The sequence below is a fragment of the Hippopotamus amphibius genome, chromosome 6 (genome assembly GCF_030028045.1).
Source record: "Hippopotamus amphibius kiboko isolate mHipAmp2 chromosome 6, mHipAmp2.hap2, whole genome shotgun sequence".
In the NCBI taxonomy this organism is placed as follows: Eukaryota; Metazoa; Chordata; class Mammalia; order Artiodactyla; family Hippopotamidae; genus Hippopotamus; species Hippopotamus amphibius.
In genome coordinates, this window is record NC_080191.1 from 121248707 (window position 1) to 121272229 (window position 23523).

Sequence of the window (23523 nt, forward strand, 5' to 3'; positions counted from 1 at the left end):
ATGAAAAGCAGGTGGTGGGGCCATATGTCGGTCCTACCAGCTTCTTGGCTGGCGCAGTGAGTGGTGAGACTTGTGGGGCAGCGGAGCCCAGAGCGGTGGAAACAGAAGTCAGCCAACACTTGCCCACCTGCCCAGGGACCCCTGTGGACCCCTGACCCCTGCCTTCAACCTGCCAGGGTGTCTGTGTAATCAGAGGAAGAGCTGACAGCTGAACAACAGCAGGATAAGTAAACGACGAGGGCAGGGACGGCAGGAGGCGGGGGTTCCGAGGTCGCCTGACTCCTCGTGAAACCGCCTCTTCCATGGGGGGAAGCTCTCTCTCCTGGAAAGAGCCTTGATTGACACAGTTGGCTAGTGCCAGGTCCCCTCCCTGGGGCCGTCAGCACGGCAAGGACAGGGTCCTGGAGGAGGGGCATGACCACGGCCACCACAGCACAGGGTTGGCATCGGACAGGAGCCACCCACAGGATCACCCGGCCCTCTGTGAGACCCTGAGCCGTAACGTATGTTTAGGCACCTGTGTTTTAGCCACTCATGACTCCGGGATGAGGGTTCATCTTGCCTCTTCTATGCTGGCTCACAGCATGGACCCCCTCAGACAGAACCAACCCGCATGGGGTTATCCCAGTAGACACCACACACAAGAGTGTGCTCAACCCAGTAGTGTCCCTACTGCAGGGAAGCAGGGGCGGTGCTTTGACCCAGGAATGGGCCCCTGGTACCCCATCAGAATCTCCTGTAAAGGGTTGCCCACAGTGGGTTAAGACTAGAGATGCTGGGAGAAGGCCAGGAACGGGGTAGGTTCTTGTCCTCTGCCCTGGACCAGAGCCCCCGTATGGAGTGATGAGCTGGAAACCGTGGACACCGGCTTGGTGCCCTGGAGGAGAGGCACTGGCCTGTCTTCGTGCAAGTCAGAGTGATTCCAGGGAAGGAGCTGCCTGCACACGCCTGGCTGTAACACAGCCCGCTGACCCGGTGCATCACGGAGCATGTGGAAGTAACTGAGGGGGCCTGAGGCCCAGGCCAGACAGGAAGGAGCTCGCGGCCTAAGGGCCTGTGCTAAGTCATGATCTGACCCTGACCCTGGACTCTTTCTCTCCTTTCCTCTCTTCCGTGGGGACTGTCAGTAGATTAAAATAAAAATTAAAAGAAGCAAATCATCGTTGGCTAAAACATCTCTCTTGAGACATAGTCATAGAGTCGGCTGCTGAGCAGAGACTTGCTGTTAGGCCCTGTCTCACCCGAGGCTCTTCGGAGCACTCTTGTGGCGACTCCCAGTATCTCCTTTATAGCCAAGTCGTTCCCACGTTATTCCTACACCTGTCACGCCCGAACCAACGACCAGGCTATGCAGAGGCACCGTGACTGAGACCATTTCCCTCTAAGGACCACAGGCTTTCTGCTCCCTTTTTCTTATTTAATATCTTACCACCCTCCACAACTAGATTGTAAGCTCCCTGGCAGAAAGGCAGAGACGTTAGCCTTTGATTCTCTGAAGAATTCCCAGCAGGTGCTCCATACCTGTTGGATGGCTGGATGGGAGGTGCATAAATACCAAGCCTGGCAGGTCAGCAGGCCTGGGCCTACAGGCCACGGGACCCCGGGCAAGTCCCTTGACCTGCCCCTGCCGGAGGTCTATTGCCTGGCTGATGGTTACTCTTCCTAGGATGAGGTCCAAGACTGGAAAAAGCATTGCCGGCCAGTTTGGCTTGACTTCTAGTCATGGCTACAGGGATGTTTGCCAACGAGGCACACGGATCCATCCTGTGTGCATTGGGGAGGGTGGCGGTGAAACAGGGGAGGGGCCTACGTGAAACAGCACCGGATTATCTTACCGTGTGTTTCTAAGAAGTTTGCTAGCTGCTGTTATGAGTGAGGGAGCCCAAGGACCCGCTTTAGAGGCCATGTTCTCTGCCATTATTTGACACTGAGACCTCACTGGCATCTTTTTATACAAGAAGGGTTGTAGATGTGATGACAGGATGAAAGCGATTGGAGGTGAGATGAGTAGGGAAAGCGGACGTATCCGCAGGGGGCCTACGAAGCCATCTCTTCTGCTGGAAAATCACACCGCAAAGAAACTGTGTGCCTATTGGTGCTGAATTAATTATCAATAAACGGTGTCTCCTATTCTGTAATTCACGTTGGTCACAGTGACACAGGGGTCCCAGGGCACTCATCTAGGTTCATGGGGTTTTTTATACCGACGTGATGAAACTCGTTGTCCTCCCATCTCTCTGCCTGCGGGGGCTTGCCAGGAGAAGCGGCGGCCCCAGGTGTAGAGTCTGCTCCCCAGCCCCCGAGTCTGCCCCTCAGCCCCCTCTGAGATGAACAAGGCGAGCCCAGGACTCCTAATGTGGCAGGTCAGGCAGCAGCCGGGACAGAGGCGCCTCCAGCCCAGGTCTGCTCCTCCAGGCTCCTTTGCAGCCAACCTTTCCCAGGATCCCTGCACATCAGCCCTGGTGGGGCCAGCTGGACTGGGCTTCAAAGGTGTCTAGAACCAGATACCTCATCCTCCTCTCCTCTTCCCCCTGTAGCCAGCTTCATTTCAGCCTTTCAGCCCCAGCTCGGGTGTCTTCTCGAGGAAGCCTCCTTGGATGATCCCCAGCCCCGGGCTGGTCAGGTAACTGCTCTCCCTTAGTGCTCCCACGTGAGGATGCAAGACGGTACTTCAGCAAAAGCATGGAGCACAGTGCCTGGCTCAGAGCAGACCTTTAGTTCAACAGATATTTATGGAGGGGCTGCCCTGTGCTGGTTGGGGTTGGTGAGGGACTATAAACTTGAAAGAGGCATAGTTCTGGCCCTCTGGACATTTGGGTTGGCGAGTTGACAAACTGTGGACACCTCTGCTTACATGTACTATAGTGTGAGCCAGGAGGGCAGCAAGAACCAGGTGGGCTCGTAGAAGAAGGATGTCCAAACCACTTGGGGATGCAGGGTGGGCTTCCTGGAGGAGGTGACCCCCTGAGATGGGTTACAGAGTTGGCCAGATGTGGAGAACAGAGGTTGGGGTGAGGGTAGAGTCACAAGCAAGAGGAGGGAAACATCCTGAGGAGCATCCTGTGGGAGTGGGGGCATCTGTGAGCGGTTCGGGACGATGAGAAGCAAGCTAGGGGACGGGATGTGGGGAGATGGAGCTGGGGAGATGTCTTACCCCGTGGCTTCTACGCATCAGAACTTCCCCTGGCTGTCTGGTATCTGGAGGACCCGTGAAAGGGCCCCACGTGGAGTGACACTGTGTCCTGGTGACTCAGGAAGGTGTGAAACAGTGCAAGGCAATCTCAATAGCTAGTGGGCGAGGCTGACAGGCCCAGAGGAAGTAGCAGATAAAAACTTTCTGGATGGAAGCTTTCTTTACCTGTGGCTTTCAACCCGTTGCTTCCTTGAGTTGTGGGTGGTTCCTGTCTTAGTCCATTGGGCTGCTTAATAAAAATACCATAAATTGGCTGGCTTATGAACAAAAGACATTTATTTCTCACAGTTCTTGAGAATGGGACATCTTAAGTTCAAAGCACTGGCAGATTTGGTGTCTAGTGAGAGCTCACTTCCTAGAAGGCATCTCTCTGCTATAACCTCACATGGCAGAAGTGGGAGTGGGAGAGATCTTTTACAAGGGCACTAATCCCATTCATGACAGCTCCACCCTCTTAACCAAATCACTCCCAAAGGCCTCACCTCCACATACCATCACATTAGCAGTTAGGATTCAACATGTGACTTTGGGGGACAGAAACATTCAACTGATAGCAGTTCGCAGGTGGCAGTCCCAACAGGCCTAACTCCGTGTGCTCTCAGATAAACCAGCAAACTGTGGGGACTCTGGGATGCATAGGGACCCGTGCCCCTCTGTCCCTGTGTCACTCATACTATCATGTCTCCTTAGCTTCACCTTTCCCTGGCCCTGACTCAAAGGGGGTGTGCCCATAGGCGTGGCCAAGGGGCCAGCACCTGGTACCACTTCATAAAAGAGTGGCGTCAAGGATTGAGGGTGCCACACAGCTGGAGAGGCTGGGTCATTAACATACTGCCTTAGGACATCTACTTTTCATCCTTCTCTTGACCTGGCACGAATCCCCTTATGGTAAATGACCACTGGACTCCCAAGCTCTGTGTTAGCAGTTCTGGACCCTTCTAGCTGTTAGGAAGAAGGTGCCTCTAGGACCAAGTATAGGGCCTGGAGTAATGAATTTATTGCGAGTAATGAATGAAAATATGCTTATTGAAAAAAAGTATATCTAGACATTATAGAAATATACATATATTTCTATACATATAGAATATGTGTAACATATGCTTATTGTAAATCTGTATCTACATATGTATGTGGGTGGACTGGTAAAACAATATAGATGGTTACAGAAAAACAAGTGAAAATACTTCTTCACACCCCATTCTACCCATTCCCCAAAGGCATTGTGATGGATGTCCTTGTAGACATTTTTCTGTTCATTTACATAATAAAATGCCTGTATATTCATACATTTATAGTTAATTTTTTCTTTCCACCAGAAGGATTATATAAATATCCAGCACTTGGTCTACTCACTTCATTTATCTTTGATTTTTTTCCATTCTTTTTAACTGTGACAGAATATTCCACTGTGGATATAACATTCTGTTCTGCTGATGAAAGATATTTAGGTCATTTCCCCTTTTTTTGTTATTATAAACAGTGCTGCATTGAATCTCTTTGGCCATACATCTTGGTGATGGGAATTGATATCTTTGTCAAATACATTCCAAGAGGTAGAATAACAGGGTCATGGATAAAGCACATGTAACATTTTGGTGGCAACTGCCAAATGCTCCTTTCAAAAAGCCCTTCCAGTTTCCCCTGTCACCTGCAGTGTATGGAAATGTAGGTTTTACACCCTGGCCAGTACAGATATTATTGTTAAAATGTGAATTTCTAGTCTGGTAGGATGGGGGCAATCATATCCTCTTGTTTTATTTTGTACTTCTTTAAGTATGTATAAAGTTGAACATTTTTTCATGTGTTTATTGTCACCGGTATTTATTTTTCTATAACTGACCTGCTTATATCCTTTATTGATTTTTCAGTTGTAGGAGATCTATGTACTTTGGATATTAATAATTTGTTATATATGTTGCAAATATTTTCCTCTCAGTGGATTGCTTATCTTTTACCTTTGTTTATAACATCTGTTTGCCAAAGGGAAGTTTAAAATATTTATTTGGGAGAATCTGTAGAAGTTAGCAATTTAAGTGGACTTAGACTGGTAATTGGGCACTGTTTTAGCTGTTGTTCAAATGTGTGTATATATATTATATGATGATTGATAAGCCTTTTAGAAGTTAAATGATTCATGGGCACACCTATTTCCATGTATTTCCTCCGTTGGCAATGCTAAAAATCCAACTATTATTATGTAGGGAGTTCCAAACTGGGAACTCTTAGAAAGATTGGGGACCACAGACCCAGAAGATGGACTTACATCTGCTTATACATAATTGATAAAGTGTATTATCCAGGACTTATTTGGTTGAAAGTAACAGAAACCTAACTCAAACTAGCTTAAGTAAGAAGAAGACTTTCCTGACTTACAGAACTGGGACATCTAATGGACACTTTGACCACATCTGGACTCAGGGGCTCAGAGGGTGGATGTCCTCAGGGCTTCCTTCCTCTTTTCTGTCTGATAACTCTCTTCATTTGTTGGTCTGGCTTGTCTTTACTTAGCCTCATTTTCTTGCACTGCAGACAGAGGCTGTCCATGGAGGGACAGATGGTTGGGACAGCCCCAGGTTTCTATTCCTAGAGGTCAACGTCCAGGAGAAAAGGAGTCTGTCTCCTCATGTCTGTTGTGTACCTCTCCCAAGGGGGCAAGATGTAATTGACAGTTCAGCCGAACCACATGGTGGGGAAGGAGTGATTCTCTAACAGAAAGAGGGGTGCTAGGTGGACAAAGATAATAGTCTACAGGGCCCACCCATGACATCCAGCAGATGGTGGGGGAGAACCTGGCCTGGAGGCAGAGGAGCGCGCTTGAGATGCTGTTCCATCCACAATGTACACCTTGGGCAGCTGCCTCAACCTCCCCTTGGGTTCGTGGCTCTCTGCTCTGTAAAATGGTCTCTTGAGGATTAATGAGTGGGTGCCTGTGCTTGGGCTCAGGGGGCCGCAAAGTGCAAAGCAGATGATATTAAATGAGATATATCAGATGCCTGTCTAGCACTGCATAGGCACTCAATAGGTGATGGTTTTAGTATTTACGTCTTAGTATTCACCAGAATTCAAGGAGCGTTCAGAACAAAGTAATCAAGTTGTGTGAAGTTAGTGTGTAAGTTCTTCCTTTAGTGGGTGAGGCGCCCTCTCTGGAGCCCCACCCAGTGTTGCATAGATAATTACTGATGAGAGAGCAGTGGCATTGAGGAAGGGGCAGGGCCTAGAGAGGGCTTAAGAAACAGTTCTTGAACGGGAAGCTGACTTTTTGCTGCATTGAAGTCCAGCCTAATTCCGAGGGAGAAGATAGTGACGGTGCAAATCCAGCTGCCCTCTGGGTCCATCTAGCTGGCCTGCGCCCCTCCCCCCACCCCCCCCCCCAAGTGTGTCATGCCCTGCTTTGCTTTCCCTGCAGTCCACCTGATCCCAGTGTCGCCAGCTAAGAATGGAGCGGCTAGCAGGAATCGAAAGAGAATCCTGCCCGACCCGGTGACGGGGCCGCCTGTGGTGGACCCCGTTCACGAAGCCCTTTTGTACTGCAACATTCCGCGTGTGGCCGAGCGCAGCATGGAAGGTAGGCCTGGCTGCGCTGCCCGACGTGGTGTCATCGTCAAGCAGCATCTAAGGAGCTGGACGGCCAGGGCCCCAGTCCTGCAGTTGCCGCTAGGCTGTGCCCTTGAATGAGTGTCCAGGTCTCATTTTCCTCTTCTGTAAAATGGACGTAACTAGCAGTCCCTACTCACAGGGCTGCTGGGAGGATTAAGTCACCTCTTCGAGCAGCACGGGGCTCGGCGTCAGCCCTCTACAAATGTGGGCCATCATCCTGACTATCAGTGAGACGGCAGCGGGATGGAGAGGTGGCCTCGGCCGGCTCCAGGGTGTCACCCTCGGCTAAGCCCTTTCCCAGGCGGGCTCTCCAGGGCTTAGGACCTCCACAGCTTGCCCTGCTGGTGTCTTGCAGTAAAAGTGTAGGCAAATATGATTTCTGTGTTGAGTTTTGCTTTTTTTGAAAGTGTATCAAAGAATGATGTTGAATATTTATCTGTTTGTGCCCTGCCGTGTTTTACAGGAGAGAGACTTAAAGCAGAAGTCCCTGTTTCCAGTACTTCTGTGGACCTCCCCTAGCCTGTGGGTGTGCGTGAGGCTGCATGAAGAGCCTTGCCCACATTTAATTGCCCTCCGCCCCTGCCACACCCCAGAGCCTTCCCGTGACTTCCAGGGGTCTGGGACATAACCAGCCCCGTGAGGCTAGCCAGAGGCCCCCCTCCCAGCACAGCACCCTTCCGCCACGGCACCCTTCTACCATGGTCACCCTCCCCAGCTCTGGGAGGTGAAAGGGACGGGCATTTCCTGGCTGATAAGTAGATGATGTGCTTCTCTCTCGCAGGTCACGCTCCACATCACTTTAAGCTGGTCTCAGTGCACGTGTTTATTCGACATGGGGACAGGTACCCACTGTATATCATTCCCAAAACGAAGCGCCCAGAAATTGACTGCACTCTGGTGGCTAACAGGTAAATTGCACTTTTCCTAAATGTCACTTTCAAGAATCTGTTGTCTCCGTTGAAATCAAAAGGCTGACTGGAGACTTACAGAATCGGGGAGTGGCCTACACTTGTCCAGTGAGTACTGTTTGCCAGGAGTCTGATCTTCAGAACACTCCTGTAGGTTAATCCCATTTCACAGTTGAGAGGATGGAGGCCCAGAGAGGTGAGGACACCTGTCGAAGGCCACACAGCAGATAAACTGAGATTTGAGCCCAGTCTGCTGTCTGCAGTCTCCCATCCTGCTGTTCTTCAGTTTGAGAAACAGCTGGGACACGGTGCAGTGATCCCTGGGTTAGGAGTCCTCGGACCCTGGCATGACCGTTCCATTCAGGGGAGCAGGTAAGTCCCTTAGTCTCTCTGAGCCTCAGGCTTCTGTCTCTAAAATGGGATGACGCTGCTGACCGTGCAGGGTTGGGGTGAAGAATAAGTGGCTGGATGAGGAGGGTGCACATTACCTGTTGCCAGGCCACACACGTGGAAGACGTTATTCAACCTTTTCCTTCTTCACAGGGGTAGAGACAGCCTGCTCTCAGTTGAGATGAAAAATACTTGAAGAGAGAGTAGAAATTGAGAGGCACAGTTAGCAATAAAGTGGTGGGCTAGGTCTCAACAGATGCGTCAGGGGACACATAAGCTCCCAAGCAGACTTTACTGAATGAGGAGCGGAGACGGGGGAAGCGCTCGGTGGGGAAGACGTTGGTTTGATGGAATGCCTTGGGTGCCAGCCTGCCCCCGGCAGCACCAGCCCAGTGGAACCATTGCCTCCCTGCAGCCAGGGCTGCAGTGTGGACCCGGGAATTCCAGGTTAACCCTTTGCATCTCAGCCTTCTTATTGTCTAATATCATGGGGAAGATGAAGTGAACCATTTTATGTAAAAACATCACAAAATACTGCGTGACTCTAGGCTTTCATTTCCTGCTGGAGGTCACGAACCTGGAGGCCTGGGGATTTACATCTTCTCTTCTGTGGTCAGCAAGCGTGGATGCATGTCCTCGTGTCCCACGGGCTGGGAAACACCCTGGGTGGAGTCCAGCCCGTGTCAGAGCACCCGGCAGTCCCTGGCTCTCTTCCTCGTCTCTAGCCCTCTGTGCCGGCCCTTCTGCTGGGACCCCCTGCCCCTGCCAACCATTGCCTGCCTGCCCCTCCCCCTTCAGGCCTTTGTGCCTGCAGTTTGGCCCGCTGGCCCCCTCCCATAGCTCCTTCCAGGCGCCCTGAGATGGCTTCCCTTCCAGGAGAGCTCTCCCAGGGTGTCAGGAGGGATTCTCTGCTCGTATCCGGGACCGCCACCGCCTCACTCAACCTGGAAAGGGGGATGTGTTGGAAGAATCTCAGAACAAAATATTTAGTGACCAGATCTTAACTGGCTCAGGACTAGGCAAAGGTGGAGGCCACTTGCTGTGCTGGGTATTAACCCTTTAGTCTCTGGGCTGGAGCATCCAGGGTGGCAGGAGGATACAGGGAGGGCAGCTGGGAGAAACAGCTTTACTCCTTCAGGCACAACAGAGGGTCAGCAGCTGGCACAGTCCTGCCATTGTACAGGGACAGGCGGGCCCCTAGGCCTCTGAGCTGGCCAGAACCAGAGCAGCCTCAGGGGCTTTGCGGGAGGTACCGTGCTTCAGCTGCCAGCTCGAAGCTTCTGCTCCCCTTTCTCTGGCTGGGCTTCAGGTTCCCAGGAGTGAGAATGGGTCTGCCTCCAGGCCAGTCAGCTGTTGCTGGAAGGTCCCTGGGCACTGTGAGCCCTCTGGGGGCCACCTGGCTGTTCCCAGGGAAGGGGCCTCTTGGACAGGGCCGCTGGCAGCATGCAGGCCTCCACTGGGCATGCCGGAGCTCTGCAGCTTGTCCTCCCAGCATCGTTGTCTCTGCCCGGCCCGCACCACCGGCTCCTCAGGGCGTTGGGTCTTATTCCTTCCATATCACTGGTGCCCGGCCCCAGCCTGACATGTAATAGTTGTTGGACTGGGTTGGTTGCAGAATGAATTCAGGAGCCCAGTGAGAATCGTAGGTTATCATTGCCTGTCATGTAGCTCTTGTAGTAGATTTGAGTCTCGACCATGAAATCCTTTGAGACCATTGTCACCTGTTTGATGTAGGGCAAATCCCTTCTCCTCTCTGAGTGCCAGTATTCTGTCCTGGAGCATGGAGAGAGTAATACAGTAAGTCCCCTACATATGAACGAGTTCCCTTCTAAGAACGAGTTTGTAAGTCCAATTTGTTCGTAAGTCCAACAGAGTTAGCCTAGGTACCCAGCTTTAACAGATAACGCCAGACATGTGAGCTAACTTACGTGACTGGACACGCAAACGCACGTTTGCATCTTTGAAAGCTCGCAACTTGAAGGCTTATAAGTAGGGGACTTATTGTACCTTCCTAAAACATCCTTGTGAAGTCTACTGAGGTGATGGAGTAAAGTGCTGAGCCCGGTCGCCACGGAGAGCTTGAGAAATGGTGTTTCATTTACCGCAGCAGCCTGGAGTCTCCCAGGCCCGGCCTATTTTCCTTTCTGAGTGCTCATGGTCACGAGGCCAGGTCAGGTCCCCGGGCCCCTCGTTCTGCCACGGCGATGATGGGCCCCCTGACGGGGCTGCTTCTGGAGCTCCCACCTGAGAGGCGTAGCTCCTGGGGACCAGCTGCCCTGGCTGCCTCTGCTTCATTTCCCCTGGCCTTGCTCTTTTGGCCTAGTTCTGTTTTATCCAGTATTTTTAGGAGCTCCTTTCAATCCTTTATAGAAAGTGGGTGGAGTATGCATGCTTCATTAATTAATGATGGAATTAAGAAGTCCATGTTTTATAACAATAAAAGTTGACTTGTCATTATCAACAGACATTTAGTGTAAAAGTGAGTAGGACTCCCAGCAAAGGGGACCCACTCTGGGTCTCTGAATCCCCTGGGACTGTGGGATCTGGGTCATCACCTGTGCCTGCTGCCTTCGCAGGTGCCAGTTCAGCTTCACAAATTTTTCATTTTTATGGCCTCCTCAAAGGCAGAGCCTCCTGAAGCGTGCCCGTTACTGGTGTCTAGTGAAGAAGCTGTGGGCTGGCAGGCAGGGATGCAGTGAGCTGAATCAGCAGGAGCCAGACACCCCAGTGTTCCCCTTCGCAAGGGCACCTTCCATGGCTCTCAGAGTTTTGCAGTGGAAGCTGCCTCTTCGTAAGTAGCTGTGGGCTCAGGAACACTGTCTGGCTGGGAGCTAGAGGTTGACTTGGGAGGTCAGCATGTGGATGGCAGTTGAAGCTCTGGGCTTGAATGATGTCACACACAGAGCCTACGAAATGAGGGAAGGTCCAAAACCAGAGCCCTGTGAGAGCACCAGCCAATTACAGCACAGAGAGAAAGGAGGGTCCCAGGAGGAGATGGAGAAGTTGCAAACTGGAAGGAGGCAGGAGAGAGATGTTATGAGAGCTGAGAAAGGAGAGCTTCAGCAAAGGGGACGGAGGGGGACAATCATATGAAACAGAGCGAAAAGGTCCAGAAAGTTAAAGACTGAGAAGAGTAAATTGAGTTTATCTTTTTAGACATTCATTTTATTAAGAATATAAAATGATAAATTCTTTAATTAGCATAAATTGTAAAAATCTGTGATATGAACTTATTCTGGCTTCTAGCCAGATAAGCTTTTTTGAATTATGTTTTCTGATAACAGTGTCACTGGTCTTATAATTCTTCTCTGCTTGTCTTAATGTTCTGTGCAGAACTCAGTAATTCCTCAGATTATGCCTAAAGCGCAATAAATTTTCTTACAGGTGTGTAGATTAGCCTCCGGGTTCTGTCGCAAGCTTTGTGGCATAAGTAGGTGTGAAAAAATGCATATAAAAACGTAAATAAGCCCTCTGAAGCGAATGGTTTGAAGGCTTACGATGGTAGCACTGCTGGTTCTTTTAATTTTCAATATGAAAGTAGATTTCCAGTGAGAATACAATAACGTGAGTTTTTCCTGAAGAAGTCGTCATCATCACAGATACAATCATTTCTGTCTTGGTCCGGGTAAGGCTAGGCTGCCTGCTGTCATATAAAGAGAACCAAGGGCCGTTCCCTGGCAGTCCAGTGGTTAGGATTCAGCGCTTTCACTGCCATGGTCCCAGGTTCAATCCCTGGTCTGGGAACTAAGATCCTGCTAGCCGCTTGGCACGGCTGAAAAATAAAAATATTTAAAAAAGAGAACCGAGAATTCATTGCCTTTGATAACAGAAGCTTATCTCTTGCATGAAGGTCTGAGATGAGTGTTCCAGGTTGCATAACTCGGCTTTACCTGGTCATTCAGGGGCCCAGGTTCCTTCCGGGTTGTTGTTCCCATCATGCCCTAGGGATGTCTGTGTGACTGAACCTGGGTTGCTGTGGTGCCCGAATGGTGGCCAGAGGGAAGGAAGAGAGTGTGGAGGGGGCACGCCCGTGATCTGAAAGCCTACATGCAGATGGGCATACACCCTTCCATGCCACTGGTGAACACTTAGTCACATGGTGAACACTTAGAACACCTGACCACTAGGACCTCAGAAATGGGATCTAACCAAGTTCCCAAGAAGAGGAGAATAGATTTTAGAATTGGGTTGGCCAAAAGGTTCATTTGGGTTTTCCTGTAAGATGTTATGGAAAAAGCTGAACGAACTCTTTGGCCAACCCAACATAAATCTGTTAAAGAAAAACCAGAGCCAGAGAGCAGACAAAGCAGTAAAAACAGATCTCATTCAGGAGTTAATGCAATCGGGGTAGAACTGGGCTCAGTTCCAAATACAGCATGGACAAGTGGGGCTTAATAGCCAGAGAGCAGGGCGGGGGTCAGTGGATGGAGAATTACTAAGAGGAGACATCAGGGATGCGGGGCTTCTGGCTAAACTGACGCCACAGGATTCTTACTGAAGACACAGCAGGGGGATCAGATACCCCCGGGCTCCAGGAATTTCATCATGTATCAAGGGTGATCAGATGTCAAGAGTGGGAGATTCAGGCTGAACCCACTTAGCAGCATTTTTGCTAAAAATGGGCAATGCAAAGACAGATATAAATCCAAAGAACATGGAAGTCCGAAGGTCAAGGCCTGGTTGGGAAGAGGGTTCCGAGGAGACTAAAATGTGGTCAAAGAGAGTCTGTCTTAAGTAACTGATTCACTCACAGTGGCCTTTATTTTTAATATTTCCATCAAAATCTGGATATTTTAATAAAACCTATGGGAATTTGCCATATTCATTGCTACAGATTATAGAAGGCTCGGACTTTTCTTGACGCCTCTAAGGTTGGGGCACTTCCTAGTTGAAATCATTTACATGTGTTTTTGAGGTATCTACCATGTACTAGGAACACTCTCGATTCCAGGGATGCAGCAGTAGATGAGGCAAGCAGGACTGGTCTTGGGTGACTATAGCTGTGGTAGCTGAAGTGGGAATCTCAGTTGCCTGACCAGGGATGGAACCCAGGCTGCAGTGCTGCCCTGGCTCTTGTCTGCTTTGAAGAAAGAATTCAGCAAAGAGACAAAAAGTAGTGAGGCAAGTGCAGTGTTTATTAGGGGAGAAGATAAGTGTGGAGAAAGCATGGGTGGGCTCAGAGAGAGAGAGAGAGAGAATGAAAGAGAAGAGCGATCGCACCGTGTGCTTTTGGGTTGGGTTAAATCACTTACCTGGAGGCAGTTCTTCTGGGTTTCCTCTGGCCAATCATCTTGCTTTGTTTGGCTTTGAGTCCACATTGGGTCTGGCGCAGAGCCCTCCCGTGTGCGTGCATCTTTTAGCCAAGATGGATTCCAGCGCGAGAGTCTCTGAGAAGTTAACAGAACATATTATGGTCTAGCACCCCCTCCCCTGAGGATCCTTTCTGAGCATGTACAGCTTGGGGGTCTCCTTGACCTCTGGAATGAGAAATATGTGGTCTCTTTATCTTTTATCCAAGCAGGACTCAGCTTCTCCTTGTTCCTGCCATTATCTTTATCTCAGAGTATCTGTCCACAGGGGACAGATCCCAGCTGCTCAGCCAGGGCCCCATCTATCTCCTGCCTGAGGACTTGGTCATTCAGATCCAGGACAGGCTCAGGGACTCAGGCTACCTGGTCCTTTTCCTGATTAAAAGTCTTTTGTTATCTCTTCCGTAAGTGAAATTTTTCTTCCATGAGTTGTCATCTTTCCATATCAAAAACAAGTTTCTATGAATATAGTTAGATATTAACGCATTATTAAGCAGTCAGATTCCCTGAAAACTTTCAGTAGTGAAATTTCATTTCTAAAATCGGTAGCAAAGCTTCCTTAGATCCTCGAGCATCACCAACCTGAAATAATGGCCTGGAGCAGAACATGTGACTTCTGCTGATGGATAGCCTTTGTTTATGTGGGTTCATTTTGGCAGCCTCATTATCAGTCTGGACATTTTATTTCCCAGTTTGCAAATATTTATGTGTTTTAGCCTCAGGGAAAATAACACATTCTCTGTTTTTATGGAAAGCCATAACGCTCTGTAGCAATCCAGGGTGATTTATTAGACTATATACTGTATGTCAGGATTAGCATTCTCTAATTTTAAAACATATTTCTGTAATGGAGTTTTTTTAGCTTTATGTTTTTGAAAGATAATAAACTCATTTTGGCAGCCATTGTAAAAACATTGCCAAAGTTAATTAGGCTTTCAGACAGCAGGATTCTGCCATTAGACAATTTATCTTTGCTTCTTTTCATGCTGATTTAGTTTAGTTGGGAACTACTCTATCTGTCCACCTCTGTTCAGCTGGAAAATGTATAAATATTCATAGGCCATTTCATTATTCAAAGAAAAGGTGTGTATATTCATAGGTCATCTCATTATTCAGAGAAAATGTGTATATATTCATAGGTCATTTCATTATTCAGGGAAATTTTGTATTAGTGACTAGAACACTAAATCTTGATTTACCATGTGTACTTCATGGCAGAAATATAAATAATGTCAGATCTCATAAATAACCTGGTTATTTTTCACTACTCATGACCACCCCACATGCAATGAGATACCATATGTGGAAAATGCATAGTGATCCATAGAGATCTGGGTTTTCTTTTCTTTTTTAAAAATATTTATTTATTTATTTATTTATGTATTTATTTTATTGGCCGTGCTGGGTCTTTTTTTTTTTTTTTTTTTTTTTTTTTTGCTGTGCACGGGCTTTCTTTAGTTGCAGTGAGTGGGGGCTACTCTTCGTTGTGGTGCGCAGGCTCCTCATTGCCGTGGCCTCTCTTGTTGTGGAGCATGGGCTCTAGGTGCGTGGGCTTCAGTAGTTGCAGCACATGGGCTCAGCAGTTGTGGCTCACAGGCTCTAAAGTGCAGGCACAATAATCGTGGCCCATGGGCTTAGTTGCTCTGCGGCATGTGGGATCTTCCCGGAGCAGGGATCAAACCCGTGTCCCCTGCACTGGCAGGCAGATTCTTAACCACTGCACCACCTAGGAAGCCCTGAGATCTGGGTGTTCTTAATCAGTTGATTTTCTTCACAGGAGATTTTCCAGAGGTCACATAAGTTAAGGATTAAGGGTTACCCCAGTGAAGGTTGGGGTACATTTTCTAGGAGCAAGAGGCAGTATATGAAAAGTCTTGAAAGCGTGAAAGAACAGGTTTGCAGGAGGCACAGAAAGCAGATGGTGCATTAGAGCACATCATTAGAGAGCCCTAGGCCTCCAAGTGAGGCAGGGCCAGAGGAGACTGACAGTCGTGTGTGGCTTCTTGGGAAGGTGGCACTGTGGAAGAGCAGTGACAGTTGGGGTTGCCTTTTACGTTGACCTCACTGGCCGTGGAAGAGACAAGGAGGAGCCCACGCCAACCAGACAAAAGCCGCCTGAGCTAGAACCTGTTCAGGGAGGCAGGGATGCAGGAGAGAGGGGCGGAGAAGCCCGGGAGGGCACATGTGCAGGGTAGGGGGACGGGCGAGATTGAGGAGGACCCCCAGCTTAGGCTTGGCTGCCTGGTGGGGGTCGGTGGCCTCCTGGAGGGGGAGACAGGAGTGGTGCCAGGTGGATGAGGTCAGCGCGGACTCCCACAGGGCTCAGGCTGGCCTGACCGGGTGGGGATTTTATATGTAGGGGAGGGCGGGCGAGTAATCATGAAACTGGAATGTACTGTTACTGTGGGTGAGAAGGGGCTTGACTCACGTGGGATCCTGCTTGCTGAAGCTGAAGTTATTGTGGACAGTTTCGGGGCACACTGACCGCTACGTCTCTGTGTTGTCTCTTTAGGAAACCGTATCACCCTAAACTGGAGGGTTTCGTGAGTCACATGTCAAAAGGATCCGGAGCCTCTTTCGAAAGCCCCTTGCACGCGCTGCCTCTTTACCCCGGTCACCAGCTGTGTGAGATGGGCGAGCTCACGCAGACAGGTATGTGCAACCACTGTTCCCGCACTTACTCTCCCACCTGCTCCTGTATTTGGCGGACGCGTGCGGCGGCGGGGCCTCCTCCTGGGGAAGGCGCTTTAGGCGCAGGAGTGAGTCAGGACCAGCACTCAAGCAGCTGTGAGCCCACCAAGGTATCTAATTAAACACCTGATTTCTAAATATTAAAAATAACTTTTTTTCTTATTACAAAAACAATATATCTTCATGGAAGAGAAAGTGGGAAAGGCAATTAAGCAAAAGGAAGAGAAATTTAAAGCACTCATAATCCCAGCAAGGAAATTACTACTCTTTCTTCCTTGTTTATATCTGTACACACACGTGCACGCATGCGTGCGTACACACACGCACACTCTCACAGGGGTATCTTCCTAAACACTATTTTGTAACCCACTTTTTTTTACTTAACAATATATTGTGATAATCTTTCCCTATCAATAAATATTCACCAACAACGTCATTTCTGACAGCTGCCTCTTATTCCACTATGGGTGGGCCAGGATGTATGTAACCAGCCTCGCGTTCTTAGATACTTCAAACAAAACAGCTGAGAGGTCTTAGTGCACCAGGTCTCAGGGAGACACGCGTATGACAGAGCCCCACTGAGCACGGAGTTTGTCTGGCGAGAGTGTTCCTCCCAGAAGCCCATCTCTCCCTCTGCAGCCCTATTTGCAGCATTGTGCAGCCAGTTCACTGTCAGCGTAGGTTGGTGAGTTAACTGTGGGGTCACCTTTGTCAGGAAGAGAAGGAACTGGTGGTCCCCAAGAGGTTCCAGCTTCCTGCTCCTTCAGTCTGGGACCTCAAAGGACCTTTGCGTGGTCACGGGCCTCTCTGGAGGAATCCGGATGACCTATTGGCCATGTTCTGTTTCTTGATCCACCAGCATCTTAGGACCTCAGCTTTGTTGGAAGGAAGGTCTCTGTCCTGTACTTGGCCCTGTTGGTTTCACCATGTTTTGAAAGCCATATTATGGGGAGGGGGGGATGATATTAAGTGACAGAGTGGGGTGAGCTGGAGGCTCTGGAGCAGGGGTCCCCAACCACTGGGTCACTGAGTGGTACTGGTCCACAGCCTGTTAGGAACCGGGCTGCACGGCAGGTGAGCAGCGGGCGAGCGAGTGAAGCGTCCTCTGCTGCCCCGCATTGCTCCCCACCACTCACATGACCGCCTGATCCATCCCCTCCACCCCCCACCCGTGGAAAAAGTGTCTTTCATGAAACTGGTCCCTGGTGCCAAAAAGGTTGGGGACTGCTGCTCTGGAGGACTGTCCTTGAATAAGGAGTTTTGTCCAAAGCTTTTGCCAATTAGTTCACATGCACAAGCTCTGCCTTAGTTTAAAACAGCAGTTCTCCTCCTACCAGATCCAGCGCCCCTGTTTATATATATCTAGCCCTTTTATTAGCAAGTATTTTGTGGTGCTCCCTGAACTATCCTGAAGTAAAATTCAAATGTAACCTTTCTATATAAATAATTTTAAAAAACAGTTATAGCAGGCTCTAACTGTAATATGAAGTAGAAACAAAAGAAAACTAACTTATTATATAATTCTGTATATCTCAACATAAATGCTTAGCACAGCTTGGTAGAAAATAGGAAGAAGTAATCAGTTGCTTGCCCTTCAGTGTAGACTGGTGTGTGTGACAGCTACAAGTGCAGACTCATCAAGGGATGCATATTGGTGGCTTTAATACCTCACGTGAGGACATGATTTTTTTTGACAAATTGTGATCAAAACAAAAGACAGATGTCTCTTCATTTATATTGCATTTCTGGAAAATTCAGTAGATGTTAATGTTATGCAAAAATGGTTTCGTGGTGATGGACACAAAATCCAGATTTGAGATTGAAGTATTTAAATAGGGTTTTCACAGGTGGGAAGGTCTTGTACATTCAAAAGTTATGTAGAACAGAGAACAGTTCCTTGTGAAGACTGTGTAGCCCTTGGCTCCCACCCACTAGGGGTCAGGAACGTTCCTCCCCATATTATTGTGACAATCCAAACCCTCCCCGAGGGCAGAAATGTGCTTACCGGGAACCACTGGTTGCAAGAAACCAACTCACACACAAAAAGGACATTTATTATAAAGATTCAGGGTGACTCACAGACGCTTAAGGGCAAGAATAGGACCAGACGTCCACAGACTGGTACCAGCAATAAAAAAGCTGTGTGTCCCTGCCTCTGTGGTTTTGCTGTGTGTCTGTCAACACAAATGGTCCTAGCCACGTGTAGAGATGATCTTACGTGTTCAAGTTCTTGGGGCAGTCTGATGGGGTCCTTGAGTCAATGTCCACCAGCTGGCTAGGAAGTCAGGATAATTGCGTCGAGCAGTTATTCATCCCCACCTTTCTTCTCAGCTGACCTATTATCATTGTTTCCTAAATTCGTATTACCCTAGAAATCATTTTTGCGGTAGTTGGCTCCTGTACCCTAGTTCTCTTTTAATGGTCAGTTTTATCTTCTATTTGAAAGTTCACATTGCTGCTAGAATCATCATTTGTAAGTGACACACTTCGGGCACCCCACTACGTAAGGAACTATGTAAGATGCGACGGATAGAGCCTCCTGTGTCCCAGGTGCTTTGGCAGCTGCTGCGTGTAGGGGAGGCGGGTGGCTGGATGACTAAGACACTCCGCTGCCTGTCCTAAAAGGAGCCTGCGGCTGCAGTGGGACAGCGAGTGGAGACCCCCGAGGGTGCTGCTGCCAGCTGCAGGCTCTTACAGAAGAAACACGGGCTTTGGAGTAGACAGGCCTGTGAGACGGGGCTCACACCATCTTCCCGGCAGAGCTGGTGGCAAGCTGCAGTAGCCAGCAGGTGTAGAGAGCCTAGCACAGTGCTAGCATATCGGCGAAGACGGGAGGGAACAGTTAATTCGACCTCGGGGCAGGGAGAGGGGGCGGGGAGGACAGAGAAGGTGGTATTGGAGCCAGGAGGAGGATTTCGCTGGCAAGAGAAAGGGAAGGGCGTGAACCGAGCCATGGATATGCAGGTTGTGTTTGGAGAGGAGAAGCCCCGAAGGGGTGGTATTTCTGCAGGAACACGTAGGGCGGAGGTGACGTATCAGGACTAAGAGCACAAGGTTGGGCCCGACTGGGGCTGGAGCTCTGGCTTGGCCACGTCTTCACTGTGAAGGGCTCGGGCCTCAGTTTCCTCATCTGTAAAATAAGGAAAGGGGGGATAATAATAACGTGCCTTCCTTGCTGGGTTTTGTGAGGATTAAAGGAAGAAGGGCCGGCACACAGTAAACGCACCGACTTTAATATATGTAGCTTCAGAATACAGGGTAGGCCCCGAGGGGGACGCAGGCCAGACACAGATTCTGGATGTCTGTCACTCGTGGTTGGTCCCTTTCTGCGGGTCATTTGGAAATGCTAAGACCTGCCCCAGCCCAGATCTCTGAGGGAATTCTGCTCTCAATACTCTTCATTCCAAGTAGGACCTAGACATCTTTCGTGGGTTTTTTCCTGAGCTATTCCCCTTCCTGGGCCAACACCCTTCCCTCTGTCTCAAGCACTTCAGCCTGAAGCTGTCTCATCTTTCTGATGGGGCTTTTCAAAGCATTCAGGCGCCTGAATAAGTGGCATACTGGTCATAGGGCCCGCCTGTGGTTGACAGTCTCAGAGAATTCAGATCTCGCACTGAAATTCCATCCCGATATCCTGTTGGCTGGAGGGTGAGCGTGCTTTTATCTTGGACTGCCTTCTCCTGCTTGAAGATAAGGCTTTTGCAGTTTGTTTGTTTTTTTCAAGATGCTATAGTGCGGCATAGTTCCCGTGCGTAGTTTGAAGCTATAACAACTAAAAGGTAAATGTAAAATTCATGCTGCAACCCATGCTCCATCCCCCTCCCCTCACTTCTGTGCCCCCGTCATCCCCAGGTAACCACTGTACATCCTTCCAAAGTTTCTCTTTGTAAAACACAGGCAGCTGCCAATACACATTCTTATTTTCCCCTCATTTTTATTTAAAAGCAACATAATAAACATACTGTTCTGCGGTTTGCTTTCTTTTTCCCCCCAAATATTCTGAGTATCTGGGAGATCATTTCATAGCCATACAGAGAGAGTATCCTTGCTGATGAGCAGGTAGAGCCCTAGCAGGATTGGGCAGAATGTACCGAGGAGGTGAGCAGAGAGCCTTTCAGCTGGGAGAGTAGGGAGGATGGTGTGAAGGAGGGAACCTCCCCAAAGTGAGGGGACTAGGCAGCCAGTAAGCGACTTGTTCTCCTTGCCTGACTGATTTCTGTGAGCTCCCCAGGCACACTGAGGAATGATTTGTCCCTGGGCAGGAGGGAGAAAGCTCTCCTTAGGCCTCTGCCGGTGACCTCCTAGACATCCACCAGCAGGATGGTCCCTACCCTCTGAGCCCCACCAGTCACAACCCTCCTCCGGGGAGGGGCCAGTCAAAAGAGAGGGATCGAGGCAGATAGATGGTCCTTGTGCTTCCCAGAAAGGCATGGGTCCAGAGGACAGGTCCCACTCTGCTCGCCCCTTCGTGGATAACCCCGCGGGGCTCCCTTCGCACGCCGACGTGAGCCCGTTCTCGTGGCTTCCGCACACTGGGGGCTGGGCTCGAGGATGTCATCGCTGGCTGTCTAAAGCATTCCAGAGTTGGATGGGCCTCAGCTCCCCTTGCTGTTCCTTTTGCTAAGCTGGTCCTAAGGCAAGTGTGTGGTGCTCTTGTGTTTTAGGGATCGTGCAGCATCTGCAGAACGGCCAGCTGCTGAGGGACGTCTACCTGAAGAAACACAAGCTCCTGCCCAGTGACTGGTCCACGGAGCAGCTTCACTTAGAGACCACTGGCAAAAGCCGGACGCTGCAGAGTGGGCTGGCTCTGCTGTATGGCTTTCTCCCAGATTTTGACTGGAAGAAGATTTATTTCAGGCACCAGCCCAGCGCTCTGTTCTGCTCTGGGAACTGCTATTGCCCAGTGAGGAACCACTACCTGGAAAAGGAGCAGCGTCGGCAGTACCTGTTACGTTTGAAAAACAGACAGCTGGAGAGGACCTATGAGGAGATGGCCAGGATCGTGGACATCCCCACCAAGCAGCTCCGGGCCGCCAACCCCGTAGACTCCATGCTCTGCCTCTTCTGCCACAACATCAGCTTCCCCTGCACCAGGAACGGCTGTATGAACATGCAGCACTTCAGGGCGATCAAGATGCATCAGATAGAGGACGAGAGAGAGAGGCAGGAAAAGAAACTGTATCTGGGGTACGCACTCCTGGGCGCCCACCCTATCCTGAACCAGACTGTCAGCCGCATGCAGCGTGCTGCTGAGGGCAGGAAAGAAGAGCTTTTTGCTCTCTACTCTGCTCACGATGTCACTCTGGCCCCGATTCTCAGTGCCTTGGGCCTTACTGAAGCCAGATTCCCGAGGTTTGCGGCCAGGTTGATCTTTGAGCTCTGGCAAGACAGAGAGAAGCCCAGTGAGCACTCCGTCCGGATTCTCTACGACGGTGTCGACGTCACATTCCACACCTTGTTCTGCCAGGACCACCACAAGCGGTCTCCCAAGCCCATGTGCCCCCTCGAAAACTTAGTCCGCTTTGTCAAAAGGGACATGTTCGTGGCCCTGGGTAGTGGTAGTACTAATTATTATGATGCATGTCACAGGGAAGGATTCTAAAAGGTATGTGGTGCAGCGCTAACAGAATCTATGCCAATACGGAGGGATGGGAAAGGTCCACTTCTAGTTCTATTGGCTGCTAAGGGTACAAGATAATTTTTAAAGGCTGGAAATCATGCTTGGGGGCCACATAGATTTGGGATTGAACAGTGAATATGTTGCTATAACTCGGTACACAATGGCCACTTCACAGAGAAAGGAAGGTACCTTATCATAGCCAGTTTGTTGAGGATGCCAGAATAATACCTGAGTACCCAAAGTTGCCAACCCAAGTGTGTATTCCTTTGATCTGCCTTGGTCTTATTTGATGGAACCGGCAAACCTCAGCCAAAAGTTTCTTAACCTGGGACAATCTTACCTTGTCCTTGTTCAGTGAACAGTTTCCGGAAGTGATTTATCTAAAATAGGGGTGGGCAAACTTTTTTTGTAAAGGGCCAGATAGTAAATATCATAGACCTTGTGGACCAAAAGGCCACATACAGCGTCTGTCATAGCTACTTGACTCTGCTCTTGTAACGTGAAAGCAGCCACAGACGATGCATGCATGAACAGCCGTGGCTGTGTTCATAGGCCACACAGAACAGGCCATGGGCCAGGTGTGGCCTGACGGCTATAGTTTGCTGACCCCTGTTCTAAAACCCAGGCTTAACTACAATTGCACTTTTAGCACTTTGCGAGAGAACCAGTTGAATACCCAGAATTATTCAGTGGTGCCTCCAGTAACTTCTGCTAGAAACACAGAATCTGGTCTGTATCCAACATTATAACAAAACTTGAGGGGAGATAAACATTGAATCAGAATGAATCATAGAAACATTATTAGAATAATACTTGATGTTCATGATGATTGTGGTATAAGATAGTTTCGAGTATTTGTCTTAAATATCTGTCTGCTGTAGTCTATTTGCTGTACATGCTGAAATTTTTGTATTCCATTTAGTATTTTTATAGTCTAGGAAAATATTTTCTAAGACCAGTTTTAGATGTGCTCATGTTCCTATGATATATTCAATTTACTGTATCTGCTTGGTGGTTAGAAGGGAGCCAGAGGCTGAATTCAGGCACTTTCTTCCAATACAACTAATAATGGCTCATTCTCTCTGACAAGCAGTAGAATTGGATCAATTTTTAAACCATTTCCGTCGGTTTCAAATGGTACATTCTAATTGATTTTTAAATAAGTTTTTGGAAGAACTTTGTTACTAGATAGTTAAATAATCTTTATAAGGTATTTTATATATTAGAAGCAATTATAATTAAATCTGATTTCTGACTAAAATGGTGCTAGTTCTGTGTGAAGAAATAGAAAGTGAGATTCCCCAATGTCATTGGCATTCCAGCCTTTTTTCTGTTTTGTTTGGTCCAGTATTGCATTTGAATACATCTGTTTCTGTTAATAAATTTTTGAAGATTACTCGTACATACAACTTACGGTTTGTACCTATAAGTCACTGCTTCTTTTCAAGTGAGTTCATATTTTTTTAATTTATCTATTTTTTTAATAAATAAAAATGTTTTAAGTTAGAGAACTCAACAGTACACGTGGGTAAGGGAGGGCCAGGCCCCAGCCCAGTGTGGCCAGCCATGGGCCGAGCTGGGCCCGCAGGGGTGGCGGGAGAGGACAGCAGTCATGTGCTGGGCCACAGAGGGGCTGCAGCTTCCTCCTCGGACAGCAGCATCAAGGCTCGGTGGCCGGGAGGACGTGTCACAGCTGGTGGCCTGGGACTGGCGGAAAATTTATCTCAAGGGCTTTTTTTTATTGCTGAAAATCATGTGTTATCTCTCAAGTATTTAAAGCCTAGAAAAATAAATAAATAAATAAAGCCTAAGCAG

General features: G+C 48.9%; 1 protein-coding gene across 9 annotated transcripts in view; it reads left to right on the forward strand.

Annotated features, from left to right (window-relative positions):
• The window catches only part of PXYLP1 (2-phosphoxylose phosphatase 1), a 70002-nt gene extending 46885 nt beyond the window's left edge, over window positions 1–23117 (forward strand). For all 9 annotated transcript variants that reach the window (XM_057740024.1, XM_057740026.1, XM_057740027.1 and 6 more), the window contains 4 exons: window positions 6600–6758; window positions 7572–7698; window positions 15910–16049; window positions 20753–23117. In XM_057740024.1, the coding sequence (XP_057596007.1) occupies window positions 6600–6758; window positions 7572–7698; window positions 15910–16049; window positions 20753–21690 (1364 nt within the window). In that variant the 3' untranslated portion in view covers window positions 21691–23117. The remainder of the gene's footprint in view (window positions 1–6599; window positions 6759–7571; window positions 7699–15909; window positions 16050–20752) is intronic.
• Window positions 23118–23523: the final 406 nt, after the last annotated feature.